Source organism: Buteo buteo, chromosome 27 (assembly GCF_964188355.1).
Source record: "Buteo buteo chromosome 27, bButBut1.hap1.1, whole genome shotgun sequence".
In the NCBI taxonomy this organism is placed as follows: domain Eukaryota; kingdom Metazoa; phylum Chordata; class Aves; order Accipitriformes; family Accipitridae; genus Buteo; species Buteo buteo.
The window spans coordinates 11183735-11199990 of NC_134197.1; the positions used below are offsets into that span (position 1 = coordinate 11183735).

General features: G+C 37.6%; 1 protein-coding gene across 1 annotated transcript; it reads right to left on the reverse strand.

The window, feature by feature from the left end:
• Positions 1 to 95: 95 nt before the first annotated feature.
• RRN3 (RRN3 homolog, RNA polymerase I transcription factor) lies at positions 96 to 16256 on the reverse strand. Its single transcript, XM_075058293.1, has 18 exons — positions 16108 to 16256; positions 15750 to 15858; positions 15205 to 15261; positions 14039 to 14128; positions 13822 to 13951; positions 13271 to 13330; positions 12179 to 12242; positions 11633 to 11702; positions 9859 to 9957; positions 9140 to 9235; positions 8493 to 8628; positions 6992 to 7122; positions 5697 to 5827; positions 4642 to 4826; positions 3969 to 4077; positions 3368 to 3520; positions 2273 to 2360; positions 96 to 1577 (listed from the first exon to the last, which is right to left on the reverse strand). Exons 2-18 carry the CDS (start codon positions 15840 to 15842, stop codon positions 1419 to 1421), a joined length of 1851 nt encoding a protein of 616 aa, XP_074914394.1. The 5' UTR covers positions 15843 to 15858; positions 16108 to 16256; the 3' UTR covers positions 96 to 1418.

The window sequence follows — 16256 nt, forward strand, 5'->3', positions numbered from 1 at the left end:
AAAGATGTAACAGTGAAAAAATGGAAAAAGGCACCTTTCAAAGGATGTTCTCCTTGCTGTTGATGTAAGAAGGGTTCTTCCATGCCAGGAGAGAATGCAGTTATTTCAGATGGAAATTTATTGTTTATTACTCAGGACTGACAGTAAAGAGGACTAAAATTAAAACCAAAACCTGTCTCAATTTATCCATTGATGAACAGATCCACTGATGCATTTTGCAGTATCATCCCCAAAACTAATTTTTGCAGTCTGTTAGAACAAACCACCTAACTTTGAGAAGCTAGACCACACCGATGGATCCTTAGTTACATAGAGAGATGTGTTTTTTCAAAGGTATAAGAACTGCACTGTTTGCATCAATCTTTATTGGCTCTGAATAAAAACGTTGTCTTGAAAGCCTTCAAGTTCAGATTCTAAAGAAGGGCAATTAGAGTTTAGTCCCAAATGCATAAAATTTTCAACTAAATGTTACACAAATAACATGTATTTTTTCCACTGTTTATATTCTTACTCAAATCTAAAAGCCAGCAGCAATCATGAAAAGACAAGAAACCTATGCAGAGAAACTACACTGACACATGGACAAAACAAGGACAGCAGTGACACCATCACTTCGTTTCTATGAGGGAAGATTTTTTTTGTATTTTCAGCATTCACATATAAACTTCAAATCCTGAAAATAAATACCTGTCTCAGAGTGCTTCACAAGCACCCCAAAGAAAACTATCTACAAATCATACATTTAGCTACTCTATCATTTTCAACACTTCCAACAATTGTCACTTTTACAAGTCTGAACTTTCATAGCTGGGGAAGTTGTGTGTCAGCTACAGATTCAAGGAGCAATAATGCTTATCATCTGAATACACTTCCCACTATCAAGTGCCTTTACCAAACACTGTTCTACCTATAGGAAAAGCTTAAGAGATGTGTGCAAAAGAATCCCTGTCAGACTCGATTCATGGCTTCCCTATCGTGGGATCATACCATTACTTTGAAACTAACTCAAAAACAGTCATCAGAGTACAGTTTGAATACTGACAATGGAATTCTGGTCCCCACACAAATCAGTAGGAAGACAGACCAGAATTTCACCCCTGATATATAAAACCTTGTAGAGAAACATTAGTAAACAAAGTCCTTAAGCGTCAGGAAAAACTATAAAAAAATCCTTCTAAGTCATAAAAACCATTTCAATGTGAAATTTGTAAAATATCACCCTATTTATTCTCTAAGCTTTTCTAGCAACATATGACTTTATCATAACATATCTATAGAAATCTGATGATTAAGAAACAATAATTTTTGTTACATGTAGTTACTTAAACATTTGCCAGTTCGGAAAGTTGAGCTAAAGTCTCTTTACAGAGCAAAAAATTGCACACAATTTTCAACCTTTTCACTTCTCATTCTCCATGTCATTGAGGGTATGGCACATAACAGTCTGGAGGGGAGCCAATGCTGCTCACTGGGCTCCGGGTATTTGACTCATAAGAATTTGGAGCAATTCCAACCACACCATCGTTTTGAGGGGTTTCTCCTTTCAAAAAGTCATCATCTTCATCTTCAGAAGTACCCTGCAGAAATTTAAAAGGATCAGTGAGAGCAGAAAGATTCTCCAGGTCTCTGTTAAGATTTGACAGAAGTAATGAATGCTGAGACCAAAAAGGTATTTCTAAATCAAATTCTGAAATGTTGCAATAATCAAATCTGCTAATCAAAACGCTATAGCAAAGTTTATAAAGTTACCAGTTAACAAAGCTACACCACCATAAAGTATTTTTTTACGTGTTATCACAGGAAGGAAAGAAAAACACCCTGTTCAAAGGACTCAAAAATCTGACATAGGATAGGCATTCTGCAAGAAGGTAAACAGACTACATAGGAGCTTTAGAAGGTCATAATTCAGGATTTGGGTTGTACAACAATTGTCATGACTAGTTGGAATGGTAAGAGAATTAGATGTACTCTCATTATGAAATATGGGAACTAAATCATATCTACACAGTGGATTTCCCAGCATATCCATATCCTGAGAGTGTTCATAAGCGTTCACAGTGGTCCTGTGCTGCCAACCTAACTCCTCTGCAGAAGAGGGGAAAAGTGTTCTCAAAGCAAAGATGGATCAATCCCTAAAGCTTCCAAATTTCAATCACAGTTTCCCCTAAACGTTTAGCGTACTTATATCAACTAAAAATAATTAATCCTGCCACAGAAGCAGCTGATAGAGATTTGGGAAAAGCTGAGCTGCATTTTGATCGGAAAAGATTACCTTTTTAATGGGTTTCTTCAGATTCTCAAGGTCTTCAGCACTCAGCTCTTCCCAAAACTGATAAAGAGGATCAATGGTCTTCTTTGATCTGAAGGAGGGATTAAAACACAGTATGAGTTAATGTATTTAGTGAAAGTCACATGTATTTAATTTTAATAACACAATAAAAAATGCTTGGCATTTTGATAGCTCTCAGTAGGGTTTTACAAACTATTCAATTAATCCCTATATAATCCCCAATTAATCCCATGAAGAAATAACTCCATTTTGCTCCAATTTGTATAAATTACAATCGCTTGCTTGAGGAGTTGTGACAGCCAGGTCTCCTAACTCCTAGCTGGGTATTTCTAACACCTACACTATGCTCGCAAATAAGCATAATTTCTTCCAAATTATTGAAGATTATTTTTAGTAATTTTATTGATGTTATCTATTAATACACTACATATTTACACAATATGTCTATTTTTATGTAAATTAATATTAATACAATTGTTAATATTAATAATTTCTACTTCTAAGAAATGTCTCCCTTCTGCGGAGACATTTTTTTTATTGAGACAAAAAAAAAAAAAAGCCAGAATGTTGTTGCCCTCTAACATTACAGTTATTAAAGCACCACAGCACTAGACATTTTGAAAAGCTGCAAATTATACACTATTCATTAAAAACCCAAGATATTTTAAGTAAGCTGACGTCTCCAATCAAGAAGTAATACACTCAAGGTGCAAAAAAACTCAAACCAACAACAAAAAAAAATGACATAACGCCACCACAGCTCCAACAAAATATGTATTAGGCTAACATTATGATATTTTAAAGACTGCTTAAAACAAGGAAAACCAAAAGAAAAGTCACCAAACATACTAACTAGACCTTCCAGGAAACTGGGTCCTGTTTCTTCTTCATCACTATATGTCACAGTGGAGGTAAATTTCAATTCAAACCTTTGACAATCTCTGGTTAAAATATGCAACATGAAAGGTACTAAAGATCAGGGAAGAAAGTGAACTGTAGAAACACTGACAGTTTCTTACAGTTTTAGTTCATTATTTTCTACAAGGCAGAAACAGGTTGTTTATTTTTAAACTATACCTTTTGAGCATGTACGGATCAAAGGGGAAGAAACTGTCCAGTGGGTTAGTGCATGTCTGCACAAGGTCACCCCCAGTGCCACTCCGAACAACTGGTATAAACTGCCTATTGTTCCTCTCAATAATTGTGTAGCAGAACACCAACTGGTATTTCCTTTAAAAAGGAAAATAATAATATATTAATAAAGACAAGCATTTCTAGCACACTGAAAGCAAAAATTTCAAATGGTATTAAAATACAAAGTTATTTTTTAACAAACATCACTTCTATCTTCCATTTTCCAACTGATACTAGGAGTGTTCAAGATGGTCACAAGGTAAGGAGTATATTCTCTTCTTCTACACTCCTATGAACTTCACTCCAAGTAGAATCATAGTGGCTCCAACACAAAGCAATCAGTTTCATAGTACTGTAAGATTTCACTGAAACCGAATAAGAAACAAACTTATCCCACCTAGAATATGGGCAGTGTTATATGAGTTGTCTTAGATAATACTCAGTATTGTGCCTAAGAAAACCCACATTCGAAGTACTGTGCTGTTTTTAGATACACACACAAATATCTGTACCAAGCTGAAACCTGAAATAAATGAGTAGGTACCTGGTAATGGCAGCAAACAAGTTCACAACAGAGGGTATACAAATCTTCAGGGGGTTTAGCTGACACATGACAATGCGCTCAAAATTTAAACTCTGCAGATATGACAGACCTTGAAAATAAGAACAATTGACAAATACAGGTTATGTATCATATATGCTGAACTTTATTTCTAAGAATTTCCAATCTGACCAGCCTGTACTCTGCACAAAACCAGAGAAGCACATCCTAGGCCACTCTTTTACAGTAGAGATCTAGCCCACAGCTTGTTCAGCAGAAAAGCTACTCTAAGTAACAGTAACCTGCGACAGCCAAGGGATCCTTCTAACATAGACACTATGTTTACAGACCCATTACAGGGACTGACAGAGGTACAGAGTCATCAAGACAGATTATTAACTGAAGCCCACACTAGTTTTATATAGCTGGAATTCAAACATGCTCAGCAAGTGGGGCCAGGTATGAGTGTTGAGAAGTTATCAGCATTGTTTTCAATAGTGGGGGAAAGAAAAGATTATTTAGGGACGTAGCCCAAGAGGTGTACAGGCCATCTCATTTTATGTAGAGGACAACATAAACTTGCCATCAGATACTTGACTGAACTGACCATTACAAAACACATCTACAGTAAAATTTGCAAATGAATTCGAATACCGTTCAAACCTAATATACTCACCTTTCCTTAAGTTTCCATCCAAAAGTTGCTTGTGACGGAAAATAAGTGTATAGAACACTGCCTGACATGTAGAATAAAATGGCCCATGGAGAGCTACATCACAGTAAGCGTTAGCCCCTGTATCTTGATTATCAATGTATTTATGCATCCAGTTCACCAGAAGATCCAGGCATGCTTTTACTGTACTATAATGGAGGGGGGGAAAAAAAAAAAAAGGTGTGAAAATAGCACCTGAAATGGTGTAGAAAAGATGTTAAACAAGTATTCAAGGATCTCAGCGGTTATAAAAACATCAGTAAGAAAATCTCATTGTAAAAAAGGAGATTTTGTTATGAGCTTTCTCCTTTACCTCAGCATAAAATGAATCAATGTATGAGCACTGAAAACCTCCATCAGTGAAAGCACAAGATGCCAGAAGAGATGAATCCATGAACGCATGTTGCATGTGAAATGTGCAGTAAACAATCAGAATCCTGAGCTACAGGTAGTACAGAGAGAGGATGTCTCCCATGTCCAACAAGTAATTCTGATATCAAATTAAGTTCAAAGTCACTGAGCCCACCCTGAACAGCATAAAAATACAGAATGTATATGTACAAAAGATGACATTTTCACCCATTTGCTGAAGTATTTTAATCCATCTGTATCAGAATACTAGAACATGTGACTTCCTGTCTCAGAGTCTACATAAAATTCCTAACATAGAGCATTAAAAATATCTGCTTCTGAACAACAGATATACCAGGCATCCACTACTGCCTGAAGTCAACATAACCTACCCGTGCTCAGCACTTCTTGGAAAGTGAAGCCTTAAACAGCAAGTCATGAATCCCAGCAATCACTAGTCTGTATCCCATAAATGCAAAACTTTCCTGGAATCTTCAAGACAATACTGAAACAGTATTGTAGAAAGGACAAACAAGACTGTTGATTTAGGCTTACTAACAAAGCAGTGGGAATAGAAGACTAACACTGTGTGTCATTCTCTGAATTCTGTACTTAACCTCAGTAAATCATAAATTGTTTGATTCTGCTCATATATCAAAACAACTTACACAACTGGAATGAATTTAGCTCTTGCCAAGAAGCTGCCAATATAACTCCCAGCAGTCTGCCTGATCACTGAAGGATTGTTTGGATCATGCAGTTTTTTCCAAAGATGGTCTAAAAATGCCTCGGCCAACCCCTGGAAACAAGATAGATAGAAATCATGAGTTGTTATGCTGATGATACTGTTTAAGTAATAGATTCCTAATACTCAAGTCCCATAATTTCCATAACCAAAGCATTAAAAAAAAAAAATCTACCTATAACTGCAGTAAATAACTATTCCTATGCATGATGGAAGAGCACTCTTTCTGTGTCTTTTTCTATATACTTCGTTGTTAAAACTAACTGGAACCAGAAGTCTAGGAAAAAGTCAGGAATAGATACATGAGAAGTGTTTAAAAACAAGAGTGGTAAGAAGGTAAATGTGAAGTGACTGTTCACTGTCTCTTGTAGCAAAAGTAGTCAGGGACATCCAATGAAAACAGCAGGAAGATGAATTTAGAGAAATAAGTGATTCCTCACTTTAAATGGTTACATCGTGGAACTTTTTGCCACAGATGTTCATGATACCAAAAATTCACATCAGTACAAAAAGCATAATATCATGAGATTCTTTCTCTGTGAATTCATCCATCATGGGCTGTTACCATGAAAGAATATCACTTTCGCTCAGGAAGTTACCGGACTGCTGCTGGAGGCTCAGAGGGTATTCTAGCAAAGCATCGTAACACGCTTGCCCCATTCTGATACTCTTTCCACACATTCACTATTTACCACTATCAGAGAAAGGGCATTAGCTTAACTGAATCTTTAGCTACTCTTACACAAAAAGTATGCATGTTCATATTTTTATATGGTAAGAGGCATAACAATGTTGAGAGATGGGAAAATGGGGGCAGGGAACAAACAGTAGACATGATTTTCAAATTGAAAAGCTAACACAGACAGCATCTTTAAGATAGTTTTGGGATGCTGAAGAAACTTGCTGGAGCACTGTGTCTCGGGTTCAAGAGTACAACTGATTTGTGTAAAAGAGGTCTGTTAACCATGTTCCTTCACAGTAGCTTACATCCCATTTGTTTGCAGTTTATGAACAACATGGGAAGAGCAACCACATAAAGAAAAACTTGAAGAAAGGAATAACGGAGAAGGAAAAGAAAGCAAAGATACCAATGAATCCTGACATACTATCTTCAGTCTAGAATTACAGCAAAAAACAACTATTTTTTTGCTAAAAAAGACAAAACAAGGATGCAGAACTGACAGAAGATACTGCATTTTAAAAACAGCTTCTACTCACCAATTTAAAGCTACAGATGTAAAACATAAAATACTGTACGTGACATGAAGCATGGGTTGGTAAAATGAGCTTGTCAAAAACAGAAACCAGATCCCGATACAAATCCTTTGTGTTGTTGATATCAAGCTTGCCTACACAACAGAAAAAGAAAACAGAACAAAATGAGCCATTACAGGTTGTGGGTTTTTTTCCTACCCTCATGCTGCTAAGTGGCATTTATCTCTCTCTAAACCAGTAAGAAACATGTAAAGAAACACTGTCAAGCTGACTTCTAGGCTTATCCAACATCTAAAAAACGTTTACAGTAAGACCTTCCAGGACTTCAGTTCTACTGCTTTTTACAGTGGTGTATATGGAGAGTGTCTGTGTGTGTGCGTACACATGTATAAAACTGGTGGACATGCAATAGACTTTGCAATATGTGTTAATTCAGAAGAACCAGAAGAAAACACTAATACTTTACCTGACTTATGTGAAGAAAGTACAGCAAATGGGTTTCTAAATATTCTGTTTTAAATATTGTCCTGGTTTCGGCTGGGATAGAGTTAATTTTCTTTCTAGTAGCTGGTATGGTGTTATGTTTTGGATTCAGTATGGAAGAATGTTGATAACACACTGATGTTTTCAGTTAGTCTAAACACTACTTAGCAACAAGTCAAGGATTTTTCAGCTTCTCATGCCCAGCCAGCAAGAAGGCTGGAGGGGCGCAAGAAGTTGGGAGGGGACACAGCCAGGACAGCTGACTCAAACTGGCCAAAGGGGTATTCCATACCATGTGACGTCATGCCCAGTATTGCCCAGTATATAAACTAGGGGGGAGTTGGCCTGGGGAGATTGCGGCTCAGGAACTAACTGGGCGTCAGTCGGCTGGTGGTGAGCAATTGCATTGTGCATCACTTGTTTTGTATATTCCAATCCTTTTATTATTATTATTATTGATTATTGTAATTGTATTACATAAATCTAAGAAATTCAAACCCTTAATAAATGCCAGTGGAAGACATTTCTTTCATTTTTTTCCTATAACACAAAGACTTGCTGTAGCAATTCCAATTGAATGACATGGCTGCTTGTTTTAATCTACTTCCAGTCCTTTTAATGTTGAAAGGATCCATCATTTTTATACTCAAAGCAATACAGTAGAGCAAATGATGAAAGACTGTGGTTAATTAGAAAGTATTTCTAATCCCCTACGTTTTGTAGCACAATGAAAAAAACAAAACCATTTACTCTTTTACCCTGTAATGCCACAGTTTGGATAGTGTCATATTTATGTAATCAGAATTTCTCCAACTGAAGACTAAAGTCATAAATGTACCTTTGCATCCTCTGCCAATAACACTGGGCAGAGGCAGGCATGTGGACTACAGCCTGCTGATGGCAGAATTCTGCCGCTAAAGGATGAAGACTATCTTGCAGCAGCAGAAAGCAAGAACTCCTCTTATTTTTTTCTTTCTTGTTAGCAAAACAACAAATTTGGTTATAGTTCAAGTGTTCTTACCATCCACGTGGCAAACATCTTTAATATAGGAAAACAGGATGGTCATCAAAATATCAAGGCGCTCAGCAAGTGGATGAGCCATTCTATCACTACTGGAAGACACAACTTTGTTTCCTTTTCTTTCTTCATCTTCCTCCTGGTAGATAAAATGGCAGTCATGCAGCTTCTATATATACACACAACATCATAAAGACAGCACTTACAGGAAAAGTGAAACTAAATTTCTCTTTCAGTGATATGCTAAGGTTTTGTATTTTTTTTTCTAAAAAAGCAGAATCTAATTACAGCTTAGTGTAAGCAAATTTTTGTAAACTAAGCCAACTACCATGAATTCTTTAATTAGCTTTATGTATAGCTGCTTGTGTTTTTACATAACGAAATTGATTCACTGCATGCACACTGGGTATTTACACGAATAAAGTCAACACCTGGAGAACACATTAATCACTTGGCAGCTGTTCAGGTTTCAAGAGCTGTGTGCAGTGCAGTAATGACAAAGCAATAATGTATTCCTACACTGTCTCAGTTTGCAGTGCAGTTAACAACAAAGCAATAATGTATTCCTACACTGTCTTCGTTCATAGCCACCTCAAAAGTGAAAATTTTACTACAAAAAAACCCCCTCTTAGTAGAACAAGTTAGCCAACCATGTCAAAAAGTCCCTCCTCTGTAGATTTTTCCTCACTATCAGAGTTATTAGCAGTTTCTTCAGCATCTTCAATATCTTGCTGTGGAGTACTAACCTACAGTTGCAAACAAGAAATCAAACTTTATAAGACCATGATAATAAGATGAAAACTTTTTTATTATTTATTTAAGAAATTGCAACACAAGTAATTTCTAGACTAGTTTCGTCCTTGACTGAATAAACATTTTAAAAGGGAATTACATGTATGTAACACACAAACACACACTCCACACATGCCTGAAACTTTACCTCCAGAATATAAGCTTTCCCCAGACTGTTACATGCTGAGGTTCTCCAAAATAAAAAGCCTTAATCATTTACAATGCTACTCCTCTCTTTTTTAAGATAGTAACTCCTTTTCTTTCAAAATGATGACAAAACAGATCAACCACACACAGAGAAGCATATTCTCTGCACATTAGCACTGATCACCATGAAACATTTTGATTCTGGCAGGGAGATTCCATCCAGGGTTTAACAGTACACGATACAGGTACCCTCAGGTGTGGAAACATCTTAAGACTAGGAATAGCGTATAGATTTGGTTGGTTTTACACTTATGATCATGAGTACTACTGCAACATATTTTTTGTTGAGCTTAACACTGAAGCATATTTAACTTCCTACTCTATATTTTAACACCAAGCTTCCTTAAAAGATGATACAGAACAAACTTACATCCAACTTTAACAGCTTTTCAATAATAAGCTCCAGAATTTGAAGCCTCAGAGTTGGAAGGTACACCGTAACTCGTAGCAGGTTATGAACATAACATTCCTATAACACAAAATTAATTGATATCTATAATAATGTTAACAGAAAGTCTAATTTCTGTCAAGGATTTTTAGAAAACAAGTTTCTTAATTTTTTATCTAAAGAGACAGAAATGTGTTTAAACAGGCTGTATTCAATCTAGAATAAGTTAATGTATAAGCCAAACATCAACTTTCAATTGTTAAGCTGTGTTACCATTAACTTCTTAATCCACTAATTCCATACAAATTTTTCCAACTATCTCTAGACAGAATGAGTATAAATATTCTGTAAGAAAAGTTATTTGTTTCCATAGGAGTTTATGTCTAAACTTTCTCTAGGAAAATTAAAACAACAAGCATATTCCTCACTACATCTAGAACCAGCTCTAACAGAACTGTTTCAAGTGAGACTGAATACAACTTTATTTCAGGTTATTATAATATACCAAGAACAATTTTAAATTCCACAGGTAAGTCTCCTCAGAGTTGTTCTGACTGCAGCTCAAACAGGTTAACAGACAAGTTCTGTGTGTGTGCCCATCCATGTGTACACACACACACATATGTACAAAAGACAATGTTGCAACTTTCATATAGCAAAACTGTTAAGTCAATACATAAAATTAGATAAAGTGCCACATTTAACTACACCATAGTCTCTTTGTGAATATGCATTATAACACAACCTTTAATTACATGAGCACATACGATTTTTCCACAGGTTATCTGGCTCGCTCAGTACATGAAATGGATAGAGCTACCTTAATGAGAATGTATAAATTGGAAAAATTTAACAACAATGCATGGACCATATTTTTATTACACTTCATTCGAACCTTGCCCTGAAAACACAGTTACAAAATTTCTTCACGACTCGCTCCTCACTGATCCGCTAAATACATAAATAAATACTCTTCTTCTAACACCATGTAAAAGCTATTATCCCCCTCATTTTACAGATAGGGAACTAATGCCCAAAGTTATTTGGATTAAAAAAAAATAATCAAAAAACTAGCAAGGTATACAAAGAACTTCAGGGGCTTTTCAGTACTTGATGAGTTCGAAACACGCTCCAACTGAAGTTGGCTGGTGGAGCAGGGCTCTGCCTTTCTGTAAAACAAAGTGCCACCATATCAAGTTGGAACAAGTAAATTATAAAGATCACACAAAAGCTGTAACCTGTCAAAAGTTTCCAGCTTGTCTTCCACCACACACGAGCACTATACCAGAGATGTAATAAAACAACTTAATACCCTACACTACTGGCAACATGGATTTCTATAACGTCCATTGCCTTCTGTCTGCTTATCAAATCCCCTGTTCTTCTGATAAACACTTTCCAGTTTTGACAACAAATGAGACAGGTATCCTACCGTCTCCTTACTATACAACCCTGAGATTCATCGTCAAAGAGGTCCATCTTGTGCATTGATTAAGAAAGCAATCCTGTGGAAAAGATATGCAGTTATGTCATTAAAGACTAGCATAATGCTTATGCACAAGGAACTTAAGTATGCTTGGACAACCTTATACTAAACAGACACACCCATATATATATATATTAAAAAATAAAAAATCTTAAACAATACACTCAAAAATCTGCATTCAATGCCACCAAATCAGCTGTCATATTATAGAGTATATTTATACATTAAAAAACAAGTGAACAAATAAACAAAAATATTCACAGGTCTTACCAGAGTTCTTTCTGATTTATTAATGAAAGGAAAGTTTTCCACAAGTATTGGCATGAGAAATTGTGGTGTCCTATAATTTAACAAAAAAACAAACAAAACCAAACCCAAAAGTTATAAGTTATTAACATGAAAGCAAATATCGAAGCTGTAGCACACTGAAGACAGACTGGAACAAGCTTATTTCACAGTAACTTTATTTTAAGGTAAGTAATTGTATAAAATATGTTTTTTGCAAGCATCATCGAACAGATAATAAGCAGCAAACTTTCACTGTGGACTTGTTAAAAGCCACTTCAAATACGTTACTATAAATACGACTTTCCCTATTTGCCATTTCCATTAACAGGATTTTCAGCTGCTGATGTCTACGGAAATTTCATAATGATTGGATACAGCATTCCACCAGTTAGTGAATATTAGGAAAAATCATGCAATGAAACTAAATATTATACTTCTAATTAAAGTGAAAAAAAAAAATAATCAACAGTTCACAAGCTTTAAATCTGCAAGAAAAGAGCATACAAAACCACAGGATTATATACTTACGAAGGAACATATCTTGCAACAGTTTGCAATGCTCTATGGCATGTATTAAAGTTTTCAGAAAGGTCTAGAGAAAGAAAAAAGTACTCTTATGCATTTGGTTACAGAAAACTAAATCAGGACCCAGCAAAACTAGTTCATATCAACTAAACATTTTAAAGGTTTCCAAGGAAATTACATTTGCCAATTTTTTAATTTTTTGGGGGGGAGGGGGGCAGTGATGTTGTTTTTGTTTTGCTGGTTTTTTTTTTAAGTTGAACTGCCAAAATGAGTGTGAAAAATAATTGCAAATAAAATTCATGGTATCCCAATTAATATAACTCTGAACATACTGCCAGCCCCAAGGCCAGATATTGTTGTTGTATGCTCTCAGACTGAACACTAAACTTGGAAATCCAAAATTTATCTCACAATACAGAAATATTTAGAAGATAAGTTAAATCCAGGTCTGTAACTAGATAAAAAGCTATTGAAAGATTATGCCTCATTTTCACAAGAGTCAAACAAACACCTAATTAGGCTTTTTTTATCCAAACAGTGCCACAAGTGAACAGCAGAAGAGTAGTGGGGTCATCACAAGAAGAACTGACATTTATTCCAGCATTCAAGATAAGAAAACATGAAATTCTTGAAAGACATTTAGCTATCTGTTTGCCTTATCAATAAACACGCTAATTATGCATAATTTTTGTTATAAATTTGAGCTTACCACAGGCAGACAACAAAAAAAGACTCAAGAATCCCCCAAACTACCTAGTTCTATTGAAGTAAATAAAATAAAAACAAACAACTCCTAACTTTTCTTTGGCTTTGAAACAATCTAGGACTAGGAATGTTCTCCTGTGCATTCAGTCTTATTCTTACAGATACTGCACCAACAGGAATATTTTGAAAGTAACAAGGAGTGGGTCACCACACCATTGATTCCAGTACAAGAAAGTCTTTTGACTTGAGAATTTAAGGATGTACTGTTTCTTAATGTTTTACATTAACTGAGCTAAATTAATTTTGTAAAAAAGGAGCAACATGCACTGTATACTTCTTTAGTAAAGGTATTACAGCAGCACATATAAGCCATGCTTCCTTTATACTCACTTTCATCATCATCATCAGAATCTGAAATATCCACATCATCTTCTCTGATAGTTATTCGAGCTAGCAAAAAGTGAGATTATTATATCAAAATTGTACAGATCTTACAGGTAACAGTTTCAGTGCCAAATCAAACACACTAGACAACAGCCTTCATCAGGACTAAAGCATCAAAATTATCCACAAGACTCTCTAAAATAAGCAGAAGCTCATCAAAAAGACTGTTTCATTCACACAACCAGGGGTTCTTGAGAACATCTAATATGATCCTCACTGCAGCTTTTGTTTTTTAAGTAATAACAACATTATACAGTTCACCTCTTTCCAAGACATCTTCCTAAATGGGGTCTGGATTAGCCACCAGAATGTCTTCTAAAATCTAGGTACAGAAAACTATCTGTATCACAGTTCAGCTATTCAAGTTAAGAAGTAATCAACAGGAAAAAAAACCCAACCCAATAATTAATCGTGTCACGCATTGTATTTATACAGAATTTATCTAGGAGAGACACTCTGATAAGCAAACAAAAAAGATTAAGAGAAAAGTGGCTTACGGGGGACAAAATGTGATACAATCATCCGGAGGCACGGCCTAAGATGGACCGTTTGTGCTGACACCAGATTGCCAAGAAAACCCAGATATTCTTCCACCACCTCTCGGCTTCTTCTCAACCATGGCAGCTTCTGAAAGTGAGCAAAGACCAAGATGTCAAAGAAACATGTTTTGAGTACTAAACTCTTAATCCTCCCAAGTAACACACAGATATTTACCAGCAAAATGCTGACCAGTTGTTCAAGTTCTTTGGTCAAATAAGCAACAGAAGCTCGAAATTCATGCAGCCAATTAATGATCTGGGCATCCTTAAAATAAGCAGAAAAAATAGGTAACACTGTTTATTGGAATAGTTATCTATTACTAGAAAATAACAAAATCCTTAAAAGTCAAAGATTAAGATTGTAAATAGAAATTATTTTCATATTAACATGCAAGGAATTTCTTTAAGTTTGTGTCCTCCTGAATGCAAGAATAAATGCATACCAACTCCTACACCAACAGCCTGTCTGGAAGCCTTAAGTTACAGACCGAGCAAGGCACGCAAACCTCACTTAACACATAACATATTTAAAAGAAATGCCGTTCAATCTTTATTTTCTTTTCTTTTTGCTCTAGTTTAAGCAGAAGGGACATTCAAGTCTTGAAATAAGAGAGATACTGAAACAGCAGCAAATCTACACAGAAAATTTTACACTGATTTTGCCTGTACACTCCAAAAGGCCTGCTAAAACAAAAGTATTTTACAAAACGTCCTCTTTAAAGAGAAAAGGAACTCCATACAGCATTATGCTTCCTGCAGCATCCTTCTCACAGTTTTGTGGTTTAATTAAGAGGAGAAAGAAAAAAAAAAAAACAAGCCACAGACAACAAATGTAGTGGGTACTCGCAGCTATACAGAAGAGCTATGAAACAATACTTCTGTATGTTAACTACTAAATGCATATGTATCTTACTACCTAATTAAACAATTTTTAGTGAGAACAGGAGAAGGTAAAAATTCATGCAGCTTAAAGGCTGTGGAAGTCAGAAACCATGGTCTGATCTTCAGAACTATCTGTAAAAACAACCATCAGTGACCTAGAAAGATGATATATGGAACAAAGAAAGACCCTGTCACAAAGCAAAAAGTTTCTCACTCTAGAGCAATGAGTCAGTAAGCATGAGACATGGTTTATCAAGATCCTGCACATAAAAGATACACATGTATGAACAGACAACTGCCTTCATTCATTCTGATAGTTTCCACAAAGCAAAAAGCTGTTAAACGTGGCTAAATGTTTAAAGGAAAGGATTTGGGTAAGCACCAGCATGACTTGTCTGATGATTACACTCATACAGCTGAACTTTAAATTACCAGACACCTTACTACCAAAACTCTTACCTTTATGTCTGGATCTGACAGCTGATGCTTTAACAACTCAAAATCCGTGGTCTCACCCTAGCAGGGGAAAGAAAAATAAGTAACTCTCATATTTTTTCCAGCAAAAAATACGAATTTCATCAACGCATCTGAACGACCCAATATTGCCGAACAGTAACGTTAAGCACGCAAGTAAGCGAGAGAGCTCAAGGAAGGCTGAAGCAGCAGTAACAGTGCACCGTCCCTGAAAGACAACTGAAGCCGCTGGGCCATTCTCAGCTCCTCTCCCTGTAGACGCAGCTGCGATCGCTTTGCACCCTTTGGCGTAAGCCAGGCTGCACATCCATCCAGGACGTCACTCGGGCTGACTCACAGGGGAACCCTCTCCACTCGCACAGCAACACCGCCTGGCACGAGCCTACAGCACTCGGCCGCCTTCGCCTTTTTCTCCTAAGCCTTCAGCCACGGCCCCGTGCAAGCCGAAACGAGCCTTCGCACCGAATTACACCCCCGGAACTAGTGCACCGGCAACGCACGCAGCCCCCCCCGAGGAGAGCCGCAGTCACCTTGTCGTACTTCAGCAAGATGTCCGTCAGAGTCCCCCCGAACCGCACCGTCTTCCTGGGCGGGGAGCTGATGAACTCGTCCCCTCCCAGCATGGTCACGGCCCCGCGCCTGAGGGAAGGCGAAGCCGCGTGAGCACCCGGGGGTCGCGTCGGGTCGGGTCGGGTCTCGCCCCGCCCGCCCTCCCTCAGGAGCCCGGCCCAGCCGGGGGGGCCCCACCGGCCGACGCGCCCCTCTCCTCAGTGGACGGGCAGCAGTCGCTTCCCCATCCCCGTCCCCGGCTCCGGGACTGGGGCGCCCCGCCCGCCCCCAGCCCCGGGACTGGGGCGCCAGCCCCCCCCGGCGCTGCCCCGCCCTTGCCTTGCGGTGGCGGCAGCGCGCGCCCCGCTAGCGGGGCAGGCGTCGCCGCGCGCCGCGCCCCTCGCGCGCTGCCTGCCCGCGCCGCCACATGCCGCACCCGGGCGGAAAGAGCGCTCGCCCCGCCGGAAACGGGGAGCGCTCCTCCCCTC

Coding starts and splice junctions, on each gene's coding strand:
- RRN3 (XM_075058293.1), bottom strand. CDS start 15,842: ATGCTGGGAGGGGACGAGTTCATCAGCTCCCCGCCCAGGAAGACGGTG. Junction 15,262..15,749: donor TCTTGCTGAAGTACGACAAG/GTGACTGCGGCT, acceptor TTCCCCTGCTAG/GGTGAGACCACGGATTTTGA. Junction 8,629..9,139: donor AGGAGGGACTTTTTGACATG/GTTGGCTAACTT, acceptor TTTATCTACCAG/GAGGAAGATGAAGAAAGAAA.